At 37.0% G+C, this 26,544-nt stretch overlaps 1 protein-coding gene across 8 annotated transcripts in view; it reads left to right on the top strand.

Annotated features, from left to right (window-relative positions):
• Positions 1–26,544, top strand: part of RASAL2 (RAS protein activator like 2) — a 367,842-nt gene that overhangs the window by 314,575 nt on the left and 26,723 nt on the right. For all 8 annotated transcript variants that reach the window (XM_057729587.1, XM_057729590.1, XM_057729589.1 and 5 more), the window contains 7 exons: positions 11,372–11,525; positions 13,717–13,815; positions 14,355–14,909; positions 17,391–17,535; positions 23,453–23,597; positions 24,247–24,483; positions 25,226–25,427. In XM_057729587.1, coding sequence (XP_057585570.1) covers positions 11,372–11,525; positions 13,717–13,815; positions 14,355–14,909; positions 17,391–17,535; positions 23,453–23,597; positions 24,247–24,483; positions 25,226–25,427 — 1,537 coding nt within the window. The remainder of the gene's footprint in view (positions 1–11,371; positions 11,526–13,716; positions 13,816–14,354; positions 14,910–17,390; positions 17,536–23,452; positions 23,598–24,246; positions 24,484–25,225; positions 25,428–26,544) is intronic.

Here is a 26,544-nt window from a genome sequence, read left to right as displayed (position 1 = left end):
ACCATTTAAGATTGGCTTCTTTTTTTTGTCACTAAATAAAATGTCCTTGAAATCCCTCCGGATTGTTGCATCTATCAATCGTTTGTTCATTGTTATTTCTGAGTAGTATTCCATTTTATGGATGTACCAAAGCTTGTTAAGCCAGTCACCCACTGGAGAACATTGGTTTCTGGTTTTTAGACATTAGGAATAAAGCTGCTGTGAACAGTTGTGTACACATACGTTTTCACTTCTCTGCAGTAAATATGCAAGCATGCAATTGCTGGGTTGTATGATAAGTACTTGTTTAGGTTTATAAGAAACTGCCAAACTATTTTCCAGAGTACCCTTACAATTTTACATTCCCACCAGCAATTTTTATGGGTTTTGTGTGTGTGTGTGTGTGTGTCCTAAGACATTATCACCTATGTTTTCTTCTAGAAGTTTTATAATTTTTAGCTTTTATTATTTAGGTCTATGATCCATTTAGTTAATCCATGGTTTCTCTAAATCAAAGGTCTTGACTCAGAGCCTATTGGTATTCGCTTCGAGATAGTAATCAAAAGTACATACTTACCCCAGCCAAGCCAGTTGCAGAGAGTCTGTCTGCTTTTGGAGAAGGAAGTATGATAAACCACTTACTTCTCTCTTCATCTACTCTTCCCTTCCATCTTAACTACGTATGGTTTTAGGTGCCCTCCAGATTTGGGGCATGGGGAGAAACAGAAAAGAAGGAAAAGGGAATAAGAAAGTTTCAGTACTATCTTAGCCTTCCATGATACTCTGTGAGTCTGGCAGATGCTTAAAGCTGACTCTTCTATCATGGGGTACTTTGGAGAATTCTTCAGAAATGTCTCAGCTCTGTGGAACTCTCACCTATGGTTTTTTAAGTTTCGTGGGTACATTTGTATTCCAGGTGTTCCTTGCAACTCCTTCCACAGTTTCTAGGGAGGAATTCTTGCTCTTCTAATCTTTACCCTTCCAGTCCTCTGGTCCACAGGAAATATTCACCCATCCTTTGCCCTGACAAACCTCTAGGAGTGCAGCCTAATCCGAAGGTATCAACTTGGGCTCTGCTACCAACAGTTAGTCATTTCTCATCCTCTAGATTTCCCAGATAAAATCAAGCCCCATCTTGTATGCATTCCCTACCAATAACCCTTGTATATGTTGGGGGAGGGGGGTGGATGGGCGGGATGAGCCTCACAGCTTTCTCCAAAAGTTCTCTCTCACAAATTCCTTTCCCTTCTCCATACTCTCACCACTTTTTATAGTCTTGTTCTGACTGAGAGGTTCAAGGTAATGGAATTGATTCCAGAATATTTCCTTTGTAAATTCTACAGTTTATCTGGTACTTCACTTCAGCATGCATACCCATTTTATCTTAGAGTCTCAATTTGAAACTTCAGTTTTGATATCTCATTACATATGTATATAATACTTTTATTAATCTACAGTCTTGAGCATAATGTACAGAATGTAACATGACTCTGTCCATTTCCTAACTCTTGGCATTATCTCCTACCTGAAGTCCATCATTTACTTACTATACTGTTTCATAGTTCTCTACTTTTAATCTTGCTGCCCTCTCTATCCCAAATGCCATTTCCTATTCCTACATCCTGTCCTTTGACAGGCTTACTTCTAATTCATACTTATGCAGCAGTACCCAAGACAGGAGTCATATGCTCCCTGACTTCTTTTCCTTGTTCTTCCTGTGCATCATCCTAGACTAAGCACCTACCCCACATACCCACCTATGGCCAGCTGTATATACCTTATTATAGGACTGACTGCTTTCTATTGAATTTATCTTTTCATGTTTCTGCTTACTGCAGCAGATGGGAAGCTCTGCAAGTGTGTAAACAATCTTTGTATCCCCACCCACTACCACAATGCCTGTCCTATTAAGGAACTTAATTTCTTGGCCTGAAACAAAAGGGAAATATCCAAACAGATTCTAGGTAATAAAGAAGAATCTCCTTCACTATGGTGTACTTGGATAGAATGACAGCTTCTCAGAAATTATTGGATTCCAGGCCATTAATTAATCAATATAGTCTAGCTATAGATTATAGAGTTTCCCTTACCAGTGTTTACTGGTATGGGCCAATTAAGGAGCTCTTAGTTTTGTGAACTAAACCCAATTGAAGTTTCTAATTGTATCACGATAGCATTTTAAATTCCTTAAAATGCTTTTATCTTAATAGAAAAAAAGTTAGTTCCATACATTTATTCCTTCTGTCTTCATATTCCTCCAGCAAAGAATATATTCTCAGGAATAGCTATCCTAACCTCAACCAGATGAATAGTTTACATAAAATGAACTAATGCATATCATATCACTGTGAAAAACTATGTTTGCAATGATAGTCCCATTTGTATGGTACTGTGGTTTATGAGATATTTGTAAAATCACAGATGATTGCATTTGATTCTCACAATAACTGTGGGAGATATAGGAACAAAAATCATTATCCATATTTTACAAATGAGATAACTAAGGTTCAGAAAGAATAAATTATTTGTTCCACGTCACATGGCTAGTGAGTGATTTGAGCTGACATGAATACTTAGGGCTTTTGGCTCCATGTTGAGTGCCTTTTCCATTATCTTCTTTGTTGTATGTGTTGATAGGAAACCTAACCTGCTGAGAAAATGAGTGAGAAAGAAGGAAAAATCATGCACACACATATACATACACACAAACAACAACTCTTACTAAGAGTAGAATACTATGCAATAATAACTAATGAGTCAATTTATGGTCATTATATTTTCACAATTTGGTAAAAGATAAAGCAAACTCCCTACTATGCTCCTATCATCTTCCCTTCCCCCCAAATCCAAGTGGTCTGGATGAAAAATTTAAAAAAAAGCAGTAAAAGAAAATATAGCTGGATTTCTTATACTCTTGGAATGGGAGAACCCTTTCTAAGCATAAACTGAGGGAAATAATTACAAATATGACAGAAAAAGTACAAATTTACTTAATTTACAAATAGTATTTATCAATACATGTAAGTTAAGTTACACAATTAGAAAAATGGCTTAAGAATATGAAACAACAGGGACTTCCTAGGTGGCGCAGTGCTAAAGAATCTGCCTGACAATGCAGGGGACACGGGTTCAAGCCCTGCCCTGGGAAGATTCCACATGCCACAGAGCAACTAAGCCCATGCACCACAACTATTGAGCCTGTGCTCTAGAGCCCGTGAGCCACAACTACTGAGCCCATGTGCCGCAACTATTGAAGCCCACGTGCCTAGGGCCCATGCTCCACAACAAGAGAAGCCACTACAATGAGGAGCCTGCACACCACAATGAAGAGTAGCCCCCACTCTCAGCAACTAGAGAAAGCCCGTGTGCAGCAACGAAGACCCAACGCAGCCAATAAATAAATAAAATAAATAAATTTATTTAAAAAAAAAGAATATGAAACAACAGTTCATAAATCACAGAAAAGAGAACTGATTGCCACTATACATGTTTAAATGTCCTCAACCTCATAATTAAAGAAATTCATACTAAAGCAATAGTATAGCAGTGAAATACCATTTTCTTACCAGTTATACTGGCAAAAATGTTTGAAGTTTAGCCATATCTCATTTCAATGATAGTGTATAGAAAATGAACTATTGGTAGGAATTTAAATTGATACATCTATTTTGGAGGGTAAATTAGCAATATCAAAACTTGAAATGTGTGTGCTCTTTGATCTTGCAGTTTCACATATGGAAATTTAAACCATGAATATAGGCACATGTGCTTCAAGATGTATGTGCTGATACTTTCTGGGTGATAATCATCAAAAAAAAGAGAGAAAAGAGAAACAGAAAAAACTTAGGGGGTCATCAAAGATTGGTTTAATTTCTGTAGGCCCACATAAGGGGATACAGAGTGATCATTAAAAAGAGGCAAGTTATATCTGTATGTGCCAATGTGGACAAAATTCCAAAATATACTCTTAAGGAAAAAAAGTACGGTAGAATCCCATTTGTGTGTGTATACATACATACGCACATGCACACATGTATACACACATATATGTACATGTATAATATTTGGTTGTGTACAAAAAATTTCTGGGAGAGGTCACAGAGTCGTTAATAGTATTTTCTATAGAAGATTGAGGGAGGTACCCTTATTTTTATTTTTTACCTTATGTCCTTCTGAGCTCTTGGCATTTATTACCAAAAGCATTTATTACTTTATTATTTAAGGGGAAAAAATGACTAGAAAAAACCCCATTTCAACCTCCTTTCAACCTCATGCCTCCCTGTAACTGTTTCCCAGTTGCCACCCCTTCACCATCAGACTTCATCGGTTAATCTCCACTTTCCCACATCCATTCATTTTCTCAGCCGTCTGCAGTCTCTTTTTTTGTCCTCATCATTTCACTGAAACTGCTCTTGCCAAAGTCCCCAATTATCTCTCAGTTCATATACCCGGTGGCTACTATTAATATTTTAGCACACTCTATCTTTGGCAGTAATGGACAGTCCATCCTTCTTAAGAGTTCTCTTCCCTGGGCTTTTATGATACTTGAGTCTCCTGATTTTCCTTCTATCTTTCATATTCTTCAGTCTCTTCTGTCAGTTTTATGGACTTAAATGTTAACATTTCTCAGGATATTTTCTTAGGATCTTTTCTCAGTCTGCATGTTCTCTTTCAGTATTCACATTGTCTTAGTCTGTTGAGGCTGCTATAATAAAACATCATAGACTAGATGGCTTATAATCAACAAAAATTTATTTCTCACAGTTCTGGGGGCTAGGAAGTCCAAGATCAAGGTTCTGGAAGATTCAGTGTCTGGTAGGGACCTGCTTCTTGGTTCAAAAGACTTTCTTTTCTCTGTGTCCTCAGATGGGGCAATGGGTCTCTTTGGAGTCTAGTTTATAAAGGCACTAATCCCTCATGAGGGCTCTACCCTCCTGACCTGATCACCTCCCAAAAGTCACCTTCCTAATATTGATATAATCCCATTGGAGGTTAGCATTTCAACATAAATTTTGGAGTGACACAAACATTCAGTCTATGGCAAACATCTACTTCCATCGGAACCTCAGACTCGTACTAAACTTGATTTTATTTCCACCCTTGCCTCAACCAACATTGTCTCTCACTTCCCATCTCTGTAAAGGACATTACCATCTTTCTACCCAGGGTCTCATCCTTGACTCTACTCTTTCCCTGATGCCCCCATTATTGCAGTCATTAAGGCCTGTTTACCTCTTAATTACCGCCCAAATCCATCCACTTCTAGTTCTTGATCTCTACTCAGATTACTATCATAACCTATGAACCAGTCTCTGAGTCTTTCATTATTTCTCTCTCCTCTGCGTACCCCTCTCTTTCTCTACGTTTTAGCCAACCTGTACTCTTGCTGAGATGCACATCTGATCACGTCATTCACCTTCCACCACCCACAACTTTTCTATGTCCATCCGCTGGTCTTGTGATGGAATTGGAACACCCACTTTACTACGGGCCCCATCAAGGTATCTCTCAAGGCTTGTTATTCCCCACGCCTCTTCTCTCAGCCCCAGCACACATCTACAGTGCACCAGAGCCACAGTGCTGAATTCTTTTCAGTTCCTCAAGCACCCCAGATTTGTGTATTCTCACTATAGGCCTTCTTACATGCTGGCCATTCCCTCTAGAATGCTCAGTACCTCTGTATCTGCATATAGCTAATTCTACTCCATCCTTAAGTTCACAACTACACATTACTTTTACCCCAAAGAAACTTTCTTTGAATCTCCAACTGAAGATCCAAGTGCTCACTGATACCAAGTGCTCACAGAGCCACTTTTGTGTCCTTTCTCCTGGGTCTTACCACATTGTATTATAGTAGATTGTTAACTCACTAGATGATAAACTGTGTGTGGGTACAAGGACCATGCCTTTCTTCTTCACCATTGTTTCCTTGTGTCTACGTCTAGTATAGTGCCTGACACATAATGTGGACAAAGTAAATATTGAATGGATAGATGGATTCATACATATATTCATTTATTCAACCAAATAATGGTTGAAACTGATGGGAAAGCAAATAGTCATGAATTTAGGGATGATTAAGAAGTAAATATTGAACTTCATCAGTTCCTGACTTTTTTTTTTTTTTTCCTAGAGGCTGGGCTTGTGGGATGTTAATTTCCTGACCAGGGATTGAACCCACACCCTTGGCTGTAAAAGTGCAGAGTCTTAACCACTGGACTGCCAGAGAATTCCCTCTAACTTTTTTGCCCTCTTTTCACCCATACTTATTTTATGGTAACAATGAGACTGAAAGTCTAAATTCGGGGACGGGGGGAGACGTAATCTTTCCACTCACTCTTACACTAGTTAAGTATTTTAATTGAGTGGTTTATGAGTGTGGCTTGGTTTAGTGTCATGGGTGTTTTTTTTAATTCAATATAGTTGTGTTCACATTGAATCTGTTTAATAGGCACTAGTAGATTTTATTCCATTTGCAATTTAAGAATAAAAAAAAGGTGTATTACAATATGATACAGTTTCTGTAAGGAGATTGTTCCCTAGGTCTGTCATACTGGAGGCTGGTTGAGTTTTCTGCCCTTCATAACATGTTTTAATATTTATAATCTTGTCTTCATTCTAAGTCTGCCATCATTGTCAGTATTCATGTGTGTGTACCAAAATAGGTTGAATGTCATTTTTGACTGTGATGATAAATTTCCTTACCATGAGTTTAAGTGAAAACTCAGGCTAACAAACATCGCTCTTTACCATTAGCAGCTGGGCTCATTAGACCATCCTGTCTAGAGGCTGAGAGCAGAGAGAAGGAGAATCAGCAGTACATGTTATGTTTCCATAAATAGCTTTTTGTGTGAGTGGTTGTGTGGTATTTTTTTAAGCAAACATAAAAACCAGGGAGTAAGATAAGCAGTAGGGACTGGCTTTAACTGCAGCAGGTAAATCAGCGCAGCTAGTGCCGTCAGGATCCTCAGGGAGGACATTTTTTTAGCATAGAAGCAGAGCTCTGGTGAATGAGCTCTAAATTCTTTCTTTTCTCTTTCTTTTTAAATCCAGGTTGGGAAACCTTTATATTCAGTAGTGTAGGAAAGGATCTGCTCTTTCAAACAGAAAACATCAGTTAGATGTTTTCACAGATACCAGGTTGAAAAACAGTAAAATCCGGGGAGCAAATAAAGCTGTCTTTTTCCCAAAGTGAAAGCTCAGATGCAACTTTTAAAAAACTGATTAGACACTTTGCAAGTTTGTTGATAAAGTGTTAGAATACCAAATTTTATTCATTTTTACCTGGGAAATTTTCAAACAAGGTAAACTGCCTTAGGAACACATACTGGTGAATACAAACATATATTGCTGTGTACCCAGTTTATGGCTGAGCTGTCTTTTCAAGAATTCAGCAAAGCAGTCTGGAATCATAACTGCCACTCCAAGAAGAAATTCACCTGCCCTGGAGTACAGGATTTCATGTGGCAATAAGCTTTTTTTTTTTTTTTCAGTTATATTTTTAATTAAAAGTTTCCCACATTTGGAACTGAATCTATAAACATGTGGCAGATGGAGCTAGCATATCCAAGCACCACTGGCGCTTTAGGGGAAATGTGCTTTTTAAAAAATTGGATGGTTGAGCTGGGGACAATCCAGCTGTGTTTTACTTAATATGGCACTAAGCGGAGTTCTCTGAGTCCTTTTTTTAGTTCTTCAGTGAGTCAAATGGTGTGTGTGTTGGCTCCCCACCCCCCACCTCTTCACTTTTGTCTTTTAAGATTGATTTCAGATAGTGATGTGAGTTAAAGCAATATATTAATTCACTGTACTGGGTAATAGAAAGCTATTCCTGCCTTGTAGTTTATCTCTTAAATAGGTCAGAAGCAGCAGGTCATCTTCATCAGCAAAGCAATTAGATTTTCAACCCTTAGGATCACATTGTTAGAGCTCTGGGAGTTTACACAGAATTCAGAGTTGTCTGCTGACCTTAAAACAAGAATGTAAAGGATATGGTGTTCCTTAATTAGAACTAAACTTGCTTGTGGGAAGCAGTTTCCCAGTTAAATCAAAAAATAGTCGTATTTAAGCCCTGCATTATTACCTGGTGTTTGGGATGGTGGGAGTTGGGGAGTGGGGGTGCAGGGGTCTGGAAGAGAACCAGTAGTCAAGGGATTCACAATGTCCACTTTTGAGGTTAGCTTCCTTGATGAAGGCCATTGTCAGATTGGACTGGGAAACATTGTTTTAAACTCCTATTTTTCTCTCAATAAACCCACATTTCCACTTTCCATTAGAGAAGTAAACGTAGTGCCATATAGAGGTGCTAAACCTCTAGTTAGTAGATCTAAGAAAAATCAACTAATGAGAAGGAACAGGAGGAGGTAAACATGATGTAGAGGAGACTTGGGGATACTAATGCTATTATATAGAAATGTTTGCACAGATAATGCCTCCCCACCCCCACCATTCCCAGGCTGCTTGATCTTCCTGTTTACTGTAACCCTGCTTCTCTGGGAATTACTTCTGTCTTCTCCAAGACACTTTCTTCCCAATACAAGAAGGGCTTGCTTATTTATTCAGTAGCAATTTTGAACATATTAGCAACTTTGGTGTTCAATTCGTGGGTGTCAGTGTGTATACACACATAAACATACATGAATGGTGAACAATAGGAGATCCTGAGCTATATACTAACAGCTGAAATTTCTATAACCAGGAGGAATTTTGAATTCCAATTCCAGGTGGCTTGGTTATAATATCTGTTTATGGTTATATTTGGAAGTTGAACCTGAGTATCAAAATGAAATTTGTTCAGCATTGGAAATACAGTGAATAAAGAATTTTATCCAACTCTCTCCAAAAAAAAAAAAATGTAACTCAGATAAGTTAATGAAAATAATACCCAGAAACATTAAACTAGGGTAAGCACTGCAAAGGAAATAAAACAGATGTGAGAGAAAGATTGTACTTGCAAGGTGGGACGTGGCAAATACCTTTTAGTAGGGGTAAAGGCCAATACCTTCACAGGTTTGTTCTCTAGCAGAGTTAAGAGATTCTCTTCCACCCCCAGAGTTGCCTCAGTTTTTTCCCTACAGCTTTTGACTCCGAAACTGTTCATGGAAATGGGTGGGGCCTTGCTGTTCTTTTCTTTCTGTCTTAAAATGGTCACATTTGCAGAGCATGCTCCTCAAGCCGCAGCTGCTCCCTGCTGTCTTCAGCTCTAATCTCCTTATAGGTGTAGCACCATGGCAACAGGCCCAGCCTAGAGCCCAGGAACCTTGTTTGTGTTACCTGAGGGGCTGGATGCAGCCTGAGGAAGAGAAGAAGAATATTACCTGTCCCTGCTGCCTGTTTGAAGATGACTTCATGTTCTGTTGCGTGTGTTTCTGTTCTGCTTCTACTGAAGACTTGAAATTACACCCGGAAAACATTTATCCGGAGATGTTATCAGTAACTGAAGGCATCAGGGGAAACCATCTTCTATTGGTTCTTGTCTTCTAAACACAGAGTTGTTTTCTGAGATGTAGTTCAGAAAGTGACCTGCTGTACCGTGACCTGTGGCACCACTATGATTTGGGGGTGCAGTGCAAGGTGGCTGTACAGTTGCTTCATGTAGGTAGACATTTATTTGGTTTGAGATAAAATTAATTTATGTTTTAGAATATTTTCCTAAAGACTTTAAAAAATAAAAGTAAGCCTTTCGTCATGCCTCCTATTTTAAATATGCCTTCATCTTTCCTGTTGAGAGGCTCACTCCCAGAGCAGGAGAGGCTTTTCCCCTACAAGGCACTCCTCCTGGGAAAAATGGGCTGGAATTGTGATTTAATATGTGTTTAGGAAAGGTTACAGTATCCTGTTGCCTCAACCAGACTTCCTGTGAAGCATATTGTGAAAGGTTGTACGGTAATTACATTAAAATTTATTTTTGCATTTAGTTATTTATAGTTGATATGCTATGTTGATAGTATATAACGTCATTGTTTTATCCAATAGAACAAAAGGAAATAAATGTGGAGCTGTTAATTAATTTGTTATATTTTTATGTACAAAACATTAGGTGGCTTTTGTGCATGCTTTGTATTATCAATAGTAAAAATGATTATTGACTTTTTGACCTTAAAAAGACTGCTGAATATCAGAACACACGTTTTGTGTGTGGAAAGAAGAATGGACTAAAGTCCTTTTGCTTAAATGTTTTTTACTGTATGGAGTTTGATTAAACAGTGTTAGAATGGAAACAGACGGGAAAGAGCAGCCTTTAGTGCTAGTTTCCTATATCTCATTACTTTATAATTTAACTGAAAGGTACTCTGGCATTAAGTATTTCAGTTCCTTTTAATGTTAACATGGTTATTTCAAGGAAATGAATGAAGCTGCTTATTTAATGTGTTTTACAAAAACAAATGTCTTTGCACAAAGCACTTCTTTTTATCCCTATTACTAGGTACTTCTGCTTGAAATATATGTATTTAACTCTGGGTGTTTCAGTCAATAAATACTATAATTGTTGAGTAAAAGTGCATAGCTATCCAGTTCTGGATTCAAGAATATTGTGTTTTATATTGTTTGGCTTCATTGATTCTTCCAAGGGGAAGGCAGTGAAGTACTAGCTCCTGTAATGACAAGAGTCATGCTTCCCCACATTCCTTTTTAAACAACTAGGGGACAAAATCAACCAGAATGCCTAAATGGTGTTGACAAAAATCTGTTCTTCTAGATGAGAGTTTGAACATTTCTTTTGAGGGTGGGAAGTCTCTTCAAGGCATATTACTCTTTATTCATATTTGTACAATAAAGCATAGATAGAACCAAAAGCTTGCCAGAAAAGAATTCTGTATTGAGATGGAAATCAGACCGTTTGAAAAGTAGGGTCTTGTGCTAAAAAGTTTGGCTTTGATTCTGGGTGTATGTATGTGTGTTTATTCTGCCAAAGCAGAAAGAAACAGAATGAGGATTCAGCCACTACTATTTTGTGAATAATAGAGGATAAAGCTATAGCATGAAAAAAAAAGAAAGAAAAAAGAAACAATATGTCTTTTGATAACACCTTTGCATAAAAAAGAATGTGTAAGATAACCTTGGATGGTATATATTTCTCCATCTCCAACACAGGAATGAGGATAAAAACAATGTCTGTGGTGGAGCTTTGAGCTCCCTTGAGACTAGTTAAATTATAGTACAATTTTGTGTCTTGTTGAAAAAAGAAAGTGTGTGCACACACAAATATGTATGTAATTTGTATATGAATGAATGTGATCCTATTATTATTACAGATTAACTATTAATTGCTCCTGCTTTATTTTTCTCTTAGGCATTTATACATTTGTTGTTAAGACTCCATTGCATCTGACTTTTATTTTCTTGTTGGCCAAGTAGTTACACTACCATAAATATCTTTTTCTCCTTTTAGGTCTCGTGGGCTGCCTAAACTAAAAGAGTCACGCTCCCATGAATCCTTGCTAAGCCCGTGCAGTGCAGTGGAATGTCTGGATCTTGGGAGAGGGGAGCCCGTATCAGTGAAGCCACTCCATAGCAGCATCCTTGGACAAGACTTCTGCTTTGAGGTAGAAAAGGGTAGGGAAAAAGAAGAGTAGTTAGACAACAAAGAGATTTTTCTATCCAGTATTCTTGTGATTGCATTACTGTAGTATTGATGATTTTTTGATCGTCTTAATTGGTTTGCAGTTGCTAAAAATTACCTCCTTACAGGGGAAGAATTGGAAATCTGCTAATCTAATTATGTTGGTGATTAAAGTTATTAATGATGGCTTCTCATTCCTTTTGGCCTTGTCTGCTTTCAAAATAAATGAGTTCGTAGTGCATTCTCAGCAGAGGTCACAGGATTAATAATAATTTATTGTTAGTATTTTAATTTTTTAGTATTGATAGAGATATCACACAATATGTTATTGTTTTTCTCCTGAAAGCCAAACCTCCTCAAATCTTAATGATTCTTTGAGGAAATTGACCAAAACCATAATTTTTCTAAGTCAAACATGGGCAGTTCAAGATCTGGGACCATGTCTTATTTGTTTTTGTAATCCCCTGCACTCAGCCCAGGCCCTGGCACATTGTAGGGGCCTGATTTCTTCAATGAACAGATTGCCCTTCACCAGAAAATTATGATCATCACTTTTTATAAGGTAATTTCCCCTCCCAAACTAAATGCACACAATTGGCCATTTGCAAATTTAATTTCAAAACCATCCATATACTTGTTAGGGTTATGATTTAATTAATTAGCACAAACTTACAAAGTTATTAGTGACGAGTCCTATGTTAGATGTTACAGAAGTTGAGAGGTGTTTTATATCTTTCTTATGGACCTGCACTATCCAGCAGAAATACAGAAATACAGTGCAGGGCACGTGTGTACTTTTAAATTTTATTAAAACCCAAATGTTACCACTTCCAACATGCAACTACAATAAAATTTTCAATGAAACTTTTTACATTCTTTTTTTTTTTAAACCAGGTCTTCCAAACCTGATATATGTTTTACACTTACAGCACATCTCAGTTTGGACTGATATTTCAGGTGCTAGCCTCTTGTGATTAGTAGCTACCATATTAGACAGAATGTAACATCTGATCTGATTCACTAGGTTATAATCTTAGATTGAGTTAATATGTGAAGCACTTTAACAATTTGGACAGGTCATTTATTGATGTTCTTTTGTTTAAAAGTCACGTGAACTTTGCCATATTTGTGGAACTCAATTCAACAGATTGCATGCCAAACCAGATGTTAGGTTCTAGGCATAGAGACAACATGCTTCATTTTTAAAGGACATTGATGATAATCGTCAGGCTAACCTAATAAATGACTAAAAATCAACAGACTGGTTGCCTGGTAGAAGAGAAATGGATTCCAAAGTAATTCAATACTGGTGACTCTTTTCAGTTTCATGCAGTAGCCTTCTGTAATGTTATAGTGAAGGCAGTCATGAGAAATAAGCTGTTTTAGAGAACTTCTTCCCTGTTTAGTTTTTTTTTTTAATTCACTCAGAATTGAGCAAATTTATTTACAGATAATTTTTAAAGGTTTAATTTTTTTCCTTGTGATGAGAACTCTTAGGATTTACTCTTTTTTTTTAATTAATTTATTTATTTTATTGGCTGTGTTGGGTCCTTTTTTTGCTGTGCATGGGCTTGCTTTTAGTTGCGGTGAGTGGGGGCTATTCTTCGTTGTGGGTGCGCGGGCTCCTCATTGCCATGGCTTCTTTTGTTGCGGAGCACAGGCTCTAAGCGCGTGGGCTTCAGTAGTTGCAGCACACGGGCTCAATAGTTGTGGCTCACGGGCTCTAAAGCACAGGCTCAATAGTTGTTGCGCATGGGCTTAGTTGCTCCGCGGCATGTGGGATCCTCCTGCAGCAGGGATCGAACCCGTGTCCCCTGCATTGGCAGGCAGATTCTCAACCACTGCACCACCTAGGAAGCCCTAAAGGTTTAAATTTAATTAAAGGTTTTTAATTTTGTTCTTGCTGAACTGTAGGCCAGTTTTAGGTTCCTGAGCTGAATTCTCAATGGCTTTTGTCTTCATACCTGCATTCTAGTAGATGCTAATTAGATAACAAAGGAAAAAGTGAATGTAGATGTACATGTAGATACCACAAACCCAACAAATATCATTTTAGTTACCACGTGGTATAATTTGAGTTCATGGCATATCCGTAACTCTTAAATGATACAACTAGGAAGATAGACTCCAAGCCTTATAGTTCCTTTCCCTTATCTCTAATCTTTATGTTGAAGGTTACCTACTTAAGTGGAAGCAAATGCTTCAGCTGTAACTCTGCTTCAGAGAGAGATAAGTGGATGGAAAACCTTCGCAGGACAGTTCAACCAAATAAGGTAATAGTGGCTTTGAATGTCCAAGAAATGTATAACTCTATAAGCAGTAAGTTGATTGAAGATAAATACGGTAGTATTTTAAATTTTATAGAACTTTTAGACACATACACATTTTGTCATTTTATGCTCAAAATACTCTTATTACAGATGGTATCATGCTTTTACCAGTGTTGATAAGAGGACTCAGAGAAGTTAAGTGACTTGATCAAGTGAGAAGCTAATACACGATAGAAATAGGACTAGAACACATTTCTTAATTGCTTACTTATCTCTATTTTATTTTCAGAAAGCTAATCCAGTTGTCACAAGACTGGCTATATGAGAACTTCCATTACAGGATAATATTTTTTTAACCCAAGTAAAATAGAATGTATGTGACTCTCTAAGAGCTTGCTATTATCTTTAACTATGACATAGCAATTCCCTTCGTTATTTATTGACCACCCTTAATGAAGTACATAGCATCACCTACTTCAGGAGGAAAATGTTTTCTTTCCAGGATATCAGCTCTCAAACACAACTTTGTTACTTCTTTATAGGACAATTGCAGACGAGCTGAAAACGTTCTCCGTTTATGGATTATTGAAGCCAAGGACCTTGCCCCTAAAAAGAAATATTTCTGTGAACTGTGCCTTGATGATACCCTCTTTGCTCGTACAACCAGCAAGACCAAAGCAGACAATATTTTCTGGGGTGAACATTTTGAGTTCTACAGCCTTCCACCTCTTCATAGCATCACAGTTCACATTTATAAAGATGTGGAAAAAAAGAAAAAAAAAGACAAGAATAATTATGTAGGGCTAGTCAACATCCCCACTGCCAGTGTGACTGGTCGCCAATTTGTAGAAAAGTGGTACCCAGTGAGTACACCTACACCCAACAAAGGAAAGACAGGCGGACCTTCTATTCGGATTAAATCACGTTTTCAGACTATCACCATTCTGCCTATGGAGCAATACAAAGAGTTTGCAGAGTTTGTCACCAGCAACTATACCATGTTGTGTTCTGTTCTTGAACCGGTAATTAGCGTGAGAAATAAAGAAGAGCTGGCCTGTGCCTTAGTGCACATTCTTCAAAGTACTGGCAGAGCCAAGGTAAGTGTAAAAGGAGGGTTGCATTACCCAGAATCTCTTCCCTACCTTTTATGAAGAAACCAACGCATGTCTTCTGTGGAAATTCAAATTAGAGAAATAGGCTTTGCTGTTGGTCGCCCCCCCCCCCCCCAAAAAAAAAAAAAAAAAAAAAAGAGGAAGGAAACCTATTCATGGTTCTTAGATCCAGAAAAGATGGAGATTATGAAAGTAAAGAAGTAAAATGGAGAAACTAACAAGTATTTAAGTTTATTTGCATGAGATATAGATACCACAGCTAACTTTTTAATTGTTTGACACAATAAATGGTAGGATTGGTGTGATAATCCCACAATGTGTTCAAGATTATTTATCTTTAGTTCTGGAGTGTGTTGTTATTCTGGAGTGTGGAGTTATTTCTCACTATATTTTAAATTAAGATTGACTGATGACTATACCCCCCCAGTCACAGAAGGAATTATTCCAGAAGCATGTTGGTCATTAGCAAGAGTCTTCATGAGATTAACATCTAAAATTGGAATTAAAATACCAAGGGATGTTATTTAATTGTTAGCTGTCTCATGATAGCCTTATCTCAGTTCATCTTGGATAGAAGTAAAAAAAGATGATAGAAAGAGAGAAATATGCTAATTGTATGAAGAACACTAAACAATTGATAATCTTTTTTTTTATTTTTATTGGAGTGTAGTTGATTGACAGTGTTGTGTTAATTTCAGATGTAACAATTGAGAGTCTTTGATCAGCCTGAACTGTGGTAATTAGCACCTCTGTGAGGCATATTCACTTAACTAGGCTAAGTCTCTGTTATATGCAAATTGGTCATGGTAAAATTGTATTTTACATCTCAAGGAGTTCACAGCTAGAATAATTTATTTAGAACTGAACAATACAATAAAGTGCTTTTAAGATTTCTTTATACAAATCAGAGTATGTCAGTATGTTCAATATTCAGTCCCTTATATAACTGCCTTCCTACTGATGATCACTTTGGTGGCTGAATTTACTGATAATAATTTTGAGCTTTCTGGTGTTAGGAAAGGTGTCATTGAAATTTTTTGAGTCTCATCTTTGAAATTGTATGGATATGTCCTTTCTGTTCTTCATTTGCTCAAGGTTCAAGGATATATGTAGGATTTTTTTGAACAGCTTTATTGAGGTGCAATTTACATATCATAACCTATACCCATTTGAAGTGAAAAATTCAGTGAGCTTTGACAGATTATGCACCCACAGAAACCACAGCAATCAAGATACAGGATGTTATCATCACCCCCAAGTTTCCTCCTGTCCCTTAGCGTAAGAGTTTTAGTAGTGACTCCTAAGTCTACAACTCTTTTACAGTGTTGATCTACCCCAGAGTAAATCCCATTAATGTTTAAAATGCTTAATTTTAAAATAAATCAGCATATTCCCTCTGTTTTTGATTTTGGAGACTTTGAAATATCCAGCAAATATATGACATTCAAAATACATGATGTTATCACATTTCAAATTGAACAATAGTAAACAATGAACTTTAAACCAAGTTCCTTAAGGCTGTTGAGAAATGAAGCAGCTATTTCTTGAGGGCTTTATTTCTCCTTATGCCTTCCCTCTCTATGGATGGATGGATGGAGGGATGGATGGATGGATGGATGGATGGGGAATACATACATACACACAAACAAATATAATTAGCCTAGAAAATCAATTCATATATTTAGTTCAAGAAATTTCAATTTGTGGGCCAATTTGTAACTATTATATATTAAACACCTAGTATGTGTCAGAAACTGTTAAATGCTGGAAATACAGAGGTGAATAAAAATAGACACTGTCTTTGGTCCCATGGGGCTCACAGCCTTCTGGGGAAAACAGATGTTAATCCAATCATTACAGAAATGTGTGATTACAGCGAGAAGCACAGATTTTTAAAAAAGGTATACGGTGCTGTGAGAATGGGGGTAAGGGGGCCTGACTAACTAGGGAGTTCGAGGGCAATGTTGGTCAGAGAAAGCTTCACGATGTGCAAACTAAAATCCAAAGGATCCGAGGAATTAACTCCATAGCAGTGAGGGTGAGCCAGGGTGGGAGTGAAGCAGAACTGAGAACTGCATTTGCAGGAAGCTCTGTGGTGAATAGACAACATTGTGTGTGAGAAGGGGCTTGATATATTCAAGGACCTAAAAAAAAAGAAAAAAAAAGCTCTTGAGACTGGAGCACAGTAGAGAGAGAGAAGGGCACAAGACAAGGCTGGGAAGATAGAAAGCAGAAAATATAGAATTATAGTCTCCATCAAAAGTGCAATGGAAAACCTTTGAAGGGATTTTTAACTTAAGGTTGGTGACACCTAAAATTTTATCCTCACTGGCTTTTTTCTTTCAAATGAATCTGGTAGCTCTAGTTTTAAACAGCGTTCCCAGGATGTCTGATATTTCATCAGTCTCTCCTAATGTATATTATTGATTCAGTTGCTTTCTGCCTGATTGAACATTATTCTACCAGGATTTTCTGACGGACTTGGTGATGTCTGAGGTGGATCGTTGTGGAGAGCATGATGTCTTGATCTTCAGAGAGAACACCATTGCCACCAAATCCATTGAGGAATACCTCAAGTTGGTGGGACAACAGTATCTTCATGATGCATTGGGTATGGAGAAAGAAAACATCTGTTTTCTTTTCTTTCCCTTTCAACTTTTAGGTTATTTCACCCTCATGAAACAACCAAATGGAACTCAAATTCTGCATATTATTTAGTTGTAGCTTATTAAAATGTTAAAGTTGGAGTTTCAGCTGTAAGAGGTCTGTGCAGTACTCACCAGGGGAGCAAGAGCAGATTGGTTTCTTACACTGTGTACCAAAAGAGAAAGCTCGTCAGCTTAGGCAGATATCCCCATGCCCTCAAGTCCCTGAGATTCTGAGGTATACAGTCATGTTAGTAATGAGATGTCACTTCTAGTTGACCTGTTTCCCCCAAAGTGTTTTGGGTATTTATATCATGATATAAATATATTACTTAAGTCTTGAAAGTGTTAGCGTTTGTTACCATGCATCAAAAATGGAGAAATTCCTGCCAATTCCCACAACTCCCAGTTTCTGCCTTCAAGACCTACAGAATTTTTCACAACTAATTTTTCTCCAGTAGTTCTTACCGACTAGGACACCCACTCTCAACTCCATATTTGGTCGTGAAATTCAGGTGTTAATCACTAGAGTAAGGCTCTGTGCTCAGCACTTTGATATACATTATAATAAAGCAGATGTGAGTTCCTTGCAGAACAGTGTCATTGTTTTTTACCCCCATACCCCCAGTACTACACAGAGAATGTAGAGCAGCACCACCCTAAACAAACATAATGTGACTCACATGTAATTTAAAGTTTCTAGTAGTCACAGTATAAGAAGGGTAAAGAGAAACAGGTAAATTTAATTTTGATAATATTTTATTTAACCCAATATATCCAAATATTATTTAATACATTATCAATATAAGAATTATTAATGAGGTATTTTACCTTTTTTCATTCTAACTTTTTGAAATTGTGTGTATTTTACATTTATTACATATTCAGTTTGCACTAGCCACATTTCAAGTACTCAATAGTCACATGAGACTATCAAGAGTAGACAGTAAGGTGTGTGCAATGAATGGATAAATTTTTGCCCTTAAGAAGCTTACAATATAGATAGATAAGAGAGATAAGGATATCCCTATAACCAAAAAGAGAAAAAGAATCCTGTGCCTTTTCAAATAATTAAAGAAATTGATTCTAGCTTGATGGAATGATAAAATTTCCCTTGTGACATTTATGATGTGTGTGTAGCTCGAAGTCTAGCAAGGTTTACAAAAGCAGAGATTGGACAGGGAAATGGCGGGGATTAGCATAGGGGAAAGAACCTCATGAACAAAAAGGTGTAGAGGTGCCAGAGAACCAGGTATGTTTGGAATAAAACCAATGAGCTGGAAAATGAGGTGAAAAAGATACGTCAACAACAATAAAAAAAGGTTAGAAAGACAATTGGAACCAATTAGTCGAGGACCTTGACTGCCTGACTGAGGAGTGTAGATTTTACAGTAATCATTGGTGAACCATTTTAAGTTTTGAGCAGGGTGTTTTAATAGAATCAGTTTAACAGAGTGGTTTCAATGGGTTGGTGAAGAAAACAACTGAAAGCAGAGACCAGTTAAGAAGCCATTGTAGTAAGGAAGGCAAGAAATAACAAGAGTCTGAATGAGGTAGTCTCCAAGAGTAAGAGAAAAGTTGGATCTGAGAAGTATCAATACTAAAGCAGTTGAACTGATAGGACTTGGCAACTTTTCAGTTTGTGGGAATGGGGCAGGAGGTGGTGGGGGAGGAGATCAGATATTACAGTGAATTATGGGCCTTTGTGAGTGACAAGAAGGATGATGAGATTCATAACAGAAAGAGAACATAAAAGCAGTAGACTTGAAATAGTGAGAAATGATATTTTCACTTCACATGTATTCAACTTGAGGTTCAAGTAGGAAATCCCAGGGGTTCTTGGTAGGAAATCCCAAGACATCTGTCTAGCCAGCGGGTGGAAATTTAGGACTAAGGTACCACGTGGAGGGAGTCAGTGAAGCTACAAGATTACAGGAGGAGGAAGAGAATAGGGCCAAAGACAGATCTTACAATGCACCTGGTTTATGGTTAGAAGGAAGCAGAGGAATCAGAGAAGTGATGAGAAAGAGAGAGGAAACGTGCATGCACGCATGCAAAAAAAGAAGAAAGAAAACCAGGAAAATACTGAGTCTTAGACACCAAGAGCAAAAACTATCAATAGAGTCAGAGATTGAGGAAGGTAAAGATTAAAAAGAAAACATGACTATTTCATTTGGCAACTTAAAGATGACTAGTGATGGCTGAGACTGCCCTCAGGAGCACAGGAGCCATGTTGTACAGGGTAAAAAGTGAATGACTGCTTAAGAAACAGGACCACTGTTTACCTGTACTGGACTCACTGTAGCAGCAATTAATTCCTACTCTGGAGAAGTAAATTTTTTCTCCTTCTTCCTATCTTTATATTTTTTTCCTTTTCTCTAAGTCATGTGCTTTAGTTTAAGATCTAATGGGAATTTACAAGAAGAATAGTGAAAATGGATTTTCATTCACATTAGGAAAGGTACAGAATCGTAGTCTCACATAAAAAGCTTATTACAGTCAACTATCACAAATTATATCTCATGGTTTGCTTTAATGATTTGTACTGCCTTATAAAAAGCAATGATGATGCATCGCAAACAGTATTCTCTATTCTGGGGAGATAAAGGGATAGATATTTGTTGACCATCTGCTTCTTAAAAATCAAATATTCATATTCTACCACTCAATGTGCTAAACAGGATTTCCAAATGAAATAATTTCTGAAGTGAAAAGGAGAGACAAGTCCTTTGATAGAACAGTTAATAATTAAATAGCTGATTGGCTCAATGGGACATGAAAATTAATTCTGTGAGCCAGGGAAGAAATTCAGGTAACCCCACAAAGATCTCTATTATCATATTTGTAACCCAGGAGCAAGGGTCACGGTGATGAAAATGGCTACTGCTTCCAAGAACACAAACAAAATTAATTGGTAAGCTTCTTCAGGACAGAGATTCTACTGTCTTCTTCCCATCTAACGCCCCATTTTTCTAGTTAGCCTTTTAACATCCTGGACTCTTGGTAGCTGATTTTTCTCCTGTATTTTATTTTTATGACAAATTCTGTTTTGAAAACAGCTTACAGAATGTGTCTTAGTGCCAGTGTAAATTCACACTTATTTTATATGGTTCAAAATAGTAATAAGTGATTTTCCAATAGTAAGCCTGAAGAACTGCAAAAATTTCAGTTCCCTGAGAAAGATTCAGTTATTTTCATCATAGGATACTGTACTTGCTATGGCAAGAGCCTCTAATAATACAGTTGAGCAAGATTTCGTAAGTTTTAAATAAAAAGGCTTCACAGTGAAATCTCAGTAAACCAAAAAATCAAATTAATAAGTACAGCTGAGCACTCTGAATAATTTAAAGTCTTCTATTTCATACACTGTGGGCAAAAAAATAGATGTTATTTCCAGACTGCCTGAAGAATTCTCAGAGAAGATGGAGTTGAAAATTGCCAGTCATGTTAAACAATACCCGCCTGCTTTTTAGCCAGTCTTCATTTGTCTTGATTAAAAGCATGACTGTTTATAGCACAGACTCTGCCTCAGTTAGACTTAAATTAAATCTTTCATCTGTTAACCCCTTTTACCTTTCCAGTTGAAATCAGACTGCATGTTGATGTCCTGTGAGACACAGGAAACACCATCTTCTATGACATACAGAAAAGTCTCTAAAAAAGCCTGATTTCTACCATTGCTAATTTCCTTTTAGCAATAACATGTCCGTACCTCTTGGCTTATTTCTACACATGAAATTTGGATGCTAGATAGTAATGAGTTAATGAAACACACCATTGAACATTCTAGGCACAGACTCAAATTTAAACCACGTATTGAGCACCCCTCCTCTTTGTCCCTGATCTTTTTTTTTCAAAGGCAAGAGAACAGACATGAAGGGATTATTAAATCTGTGTCAGTAATTTGTATAGACTAAGCAGTTTCTAGGTGCAGATCTATAAAAGTTCACCTTTCAATGTGTTACTTTCCACACTATCAGACATAGGTTATAGTTTCAAAAGTGAAAAGAATTTTCTCTATTTTGGAGGATTTTAAATATAATCAGGTAAAAAGAAAAAACTTTAGACAGTTAATTTACTTCTGGACCCTTGAGTTATTTATTTGGTTCCTTTCTTGAAGAGGAAGAAAAGAAAAATACTTTCAAAATTCATGAGTTATTTATTAATATTAGTATTATTTTCCTAGAATAGGTATAACTCACTAAACCGAATTTTAATGATATAAATTTAGAGGTGGATTGATTTTTACATGAAGTATTTTAACATTGATGACTTAGTTTTAAATTTAGGTACTCCTTAAATGAGGTAAATTGTATGGGAGCACATAGCATAGGTGACATTGAAAACATGTTCAATAGAAATCTTGTGAAAGTTGGTAAATATTTTTAAAAGCCTTTTACTGATTTAGGTTATTCCACTTTATGAGAAGTTATTTTAAATTTACAACGTTTGTGTATAACAATACTTACTGTATGGAGCCCCTACTAAGTACCAGGCACCACATTAGACACTTTTCATGTGCTATTTCAGATCCTCGCCATAGCGCTAGAGGGTTGGAGTTATTAACATTACTTTCCAAGTAAAGCAGCCAAAACTAGGACTAGTTAAGTTACTTTTCAAGTCCCCACAGTCAGTTAAGTGATGGGTCCAGGATTTGACCCTAGATCTGTGTGGCTCCAAAGTCTTTAATTTTTCTCTGCACCACTTTCTTTTCTTTGTGTCACTTAGATTCCTGTTCTCCAAGCATTTTTCTTCCAAATAATCGCTTCCCATCCTCTATCACAGCTATTATTTTAAATCTTTCATTTACCTTAATACTAACCATTTTGGTAGAAAATGCTCTTTGATATTGTTGCTGCTAAATTAATTTTTTGCAGAAATTATTGCTCACTTTCATGAAATCTATTAGTAACTAACCTGAACTTCAGTTAACATAAACAGATTTAAAAGGAGCTTTGAAATATCTACTCCTCTTTCATAAAGACCTATAAAAACTAACAAACCAAAAAAACCATACTACCATCTCTGACAAATATTTATTGAGCCCCCAAAGTGCTTTGGGAGCTACTTGATAGGCTTGGGACCTGAAAATGAATAGAACCCAGTCCCTGACCTCCACTGGTGTTCATCCTAAAGATGAGACAGGCGTGTGAACAAATAAGCACAAAACAGTGTGAAACATAGAACAGAACACATACAAGATATAGTGTAGTAGAGGATAAGCAGGTAAGGTAAGGATTGTTCTTTCAGGAAATATTGGGCATATCTCTACAGAGGGTGGGCTACATGAACAGGACTTCTAAGCTAAATTTATTTGTAAAAACATCCAAATTATATAAAGAGATGCTCGGCTGTGTGCTGTGTTGACTAACTGTCCCCGTTATGAGAGGTAGGCCTAGAGACCCTTACTTGAATCTGTGTTTGGCACCAGTATTAACACTTAAAAGCGTAGGTGGGCTGTTCATTCAGGCTTGGGTCATTTATTCTTCTAGAATAGTAACAACATTATTCATCCTGGTAGAGAGACCATATAATAAATAATGAGTTCCTGCTAATTAAATGTTTGTGGTTTCAGAGATTTAAAGATGTAACTTTTTTTAAGTAGTTTCATTATTCTTTTTATAAATAGCATGATGATGATGTTAACAAGTGCTGTTTTTCCACTTCTAGGATAAGGAACATAAACATGATATAGTATATGGGAGGTGGTAACGCTTGCGTTCCAAAGCAGTAACCCTTCATGAACAATCTTTTGTGCCCTCCATGTCAGTCCTCAGAAAGAATTTCCCCATTATACATTTTAGTACAGAAATCTTAAATTCTTTTATTCCATTCAGGAAGACACTATAGTTATACTGTCCATCATCTTCTCTCGTCAAATAGGGGAGTTCATCAAAGCTTTGTATGAGTCAGATGAAAACTGTGAAGTGGATCCCAGCAAATGTTCATCCAGTGAACTGATAGACCATCAGAGCAACCTGAAAATGTGCTGTGAACTGGCTTTCTGCAAGATCATCAACTCTTACTGGTGAGCTGCCGTCAGTGCTTCCATTCCCTGCTATGGAACTTGAATTTTTCAATGTGAAAGTTATCACAGTGTTAACCGTTATTTCCCAACCAAAGGAAGGGCTTAGAGGAAAAATGAAAAGTTTCCCTAATATAGTTTTGTCTAAAATCTAAACCTCTGTTGTAAGCAGACATCCCTCTGAACTGTCTGTGTAAATATAGTGTTTCCTCAGAATATTAGCACCACATCCTCTAATACCAGAAGTATTTTAAGGACTTTTAAATGTATTTACTAGTGTCAAACAGATGTGTTAATGATTTTTGATCATTACTCTAACCCCAGAAATAGGTGAGGTTTTGGGAGATTTTTGATGACCAGTCTTCAGAGAGATTATGATGAGCTGTAGCAAACCAGATGGTTTAGTCAGGAGCCTCATGCCATTTTCCTACTTTGCAAAACCAAATTTACACTAATTCCTGAGTTTTGTGGCTTTGGGTTTCTGATCTCCATCTGGACGTCTGTGAATTTTCCATCACCTCTCAGCCATGAACCAGGCAGAGCTCTCTCTATGAGGCCCTCCTCATAGCCTGGCTCTGTTGGGCCAGAGTGGGATCACCTGTGCTTTCTGAGGTTATGGTACTTTTATATTTGGTCTTTCTTCCTTCCCCAGTGTTTTCCCTCGTGAGTTGAAAGAAGTGTTTGCATCCTGGAAGCAGCAGTGCCTGAACCGTGGCAAGCAAGACATCAGCGAGCGGCTCATCAGTGCCTCGTTGTTTCTCCGTTTCCTGTGCCCGGCCATCATGTCTCCCAGTCTCTTCAACCTCATGCAGGAGTATCCCGATGACCGCACATCTCGGACTCTAACTCTAATTGCCAAGGTCATCCAGAACCTGGCCAACTTTGCCAAGTAGGTGTAGCTACCATAACCACTTTTTAAAAACACCGTTTTAAAAGTACATGAGGCCTAACCTTTGGATGAACACGGGGCAACTCATCACTCGTGTGATGCGATTTTCATTGTGGTGTTATTAAAAATGGCAAAAACGGTTGTAAGCAATTTGAATCTTCACTCTATAGAGGAGTGGTTAAGTAGTCTATGCATTCAGTGGAATATCTGCATCCACTGCAAGCTGTGTTTACAGAGAACCAGTAACATGACAAATGATAAAGATATAATTTGAAAAGTTCTATTAAAAACTCAGCTAGACCCGGAAGATAGCTAGAACCTAGATAGGCAAAGAAGGGAGGAAGTTCTTCTCTAGTAGAAATAAATGGCGTGAGCAAAGGCTTAGAGAAGAAAAGAAATATAATATATGTTTGGGAGACTTTGAAAAAGCTAATGATATGGAAGGTTTATATATTATATATTTATACTAGCTTTAAATACCAGGAAAAAGGATTTTGTCTTTACACTATAGAGAATAGAAAGCTATTCAAAGTTTTTGAGTATTAACATAATATTAAGAATGTATGTTTTAGTATTTATCACTTACAGATAATAAACAAATTAGTCACCTACCTCCCCAAAATAATATATATATACATATATATATACACACACATATATATCTTTGTGTAAAGTCAATTCCAAATGATCACATTTCTTTTCCTGAATATGTTCTTTCTCATTTTCTCTCCCTGTACTTCAGATTTGGTAACAAAGAGGAATACATGGCATTCATGAATGATTTTTTAGAACACGAATGGGGTGGAATGAAGCGCTTTCTTTTGGAGATCTCTAATCCAGACACCATCTCAAACACCCCAGGCTTTGATGGTTACATTGATCTGGGCCGAGAGCTTTCAGTTTTGCATTCCTTATTATGGGAAGTAGTTTCCCAACTTGATAAGGTAAAGTAGCCTGGAAGGGTCACAGGAGGTGGGAGGTAGAGAACCCTCATGTCCCTGGATTCTGGAGAGTATTACAGAGTGATCACATCCGTGCTTTCTGCTTGTTGAAAGCAACCTTTTGCTCTAGAAGTCTGGGAGGAAATAGTTATCATTTCTGAGTAAAATATGTGCCCTACAAACCAGGAAATTCTAGAAAGCCACGAAATTATTAACGTATTTTTAAGTAGTTACCTGAATTAATGGAGTATGTATTTCTATAAATAAATATGTGTGTATTTGCCTAGAAACTAACATCAAATATTGATGTGTGAAGCCTTATTCATGTATAGTAGAGTGAGATGAAACCTCATATAGTAATTTCTAATGGAAGTGTGGACTTAGAAAAATACTGAGACTATTGTGTTTAAGTAACTTACCATGAGATTTATTTTTAACATGCAAGTCAGAGGGTTTAATATAACTATTAGTACCTATAGCGTTATATGGGATCTGAAAATCCTGATGTTTTCTTTTCCTCTGCAGGTGTGAATTAAGAATATAGAAAACAATTATTTTTAACCATTTATTTTCTGACTGTAAGCTAAGAATTTTATTATATGTCATATTAATAACTAAATATATACCATGCCAATCATTTTCTTCCTTCTGGAATTTTGCAAAGAGGAATAGAATTTGTTATGGAAAGCAGTCTGACTTTGGCTAGGTTTATCACAATAATTATTTATTGATGTTTTTGTTTGCTACAGGTACTTTATAAATATCTTTGGTGGTATGTTAGAATAACTTCAAAAAACAAAGTTATTTTTCTGTGATAATAGTTTGTTTTCCTCCATTTTCCTATTATCTTTAAAAACGTTGAGGGAGGGGGAGTAAAACCTATTAACAAAGACCACTTTCCTGCGGAAATGTAAATGGTAGGGTGTCTACTGGTGCCCAGAACATTTGTAAAATAATAAGCTGTTTCTTATTCTCAGGGACCCCTTCTGCACTTTTAGAAATGCTAGCTAGATTTTAAGTTGCAACTCTGCCGAGGGTAAATTCCTTGGATATGAATCATGGCTCAAGAGAGTCCAGCAAGTAAAGACGTTCTTCAGATGGCATTTGTACTCATTTGAGA

This window comes from Hippopotamus amphibius, chromosome 3, assembly GCF_030028045.1.
Source record: "Hippopotamus amphibius kiboko isolate mHipAmp2 chromosome 3, mHipAmp2.hap2, whole genome shotgun sequence".
In the NCBI taxonomy this organism is placed as follows: domain Eukaryota; kingdom Metazoa; phylum Chordata; class Mammalia; order Artiodactyla; family Hippopotamidae; genus Hippopotamus; species Hippopotamus amphibius.
Note: the sequence above shows the minus strand (reverse complement) of the source record. Positions and strands in the feature narration are given on the sequence as shown.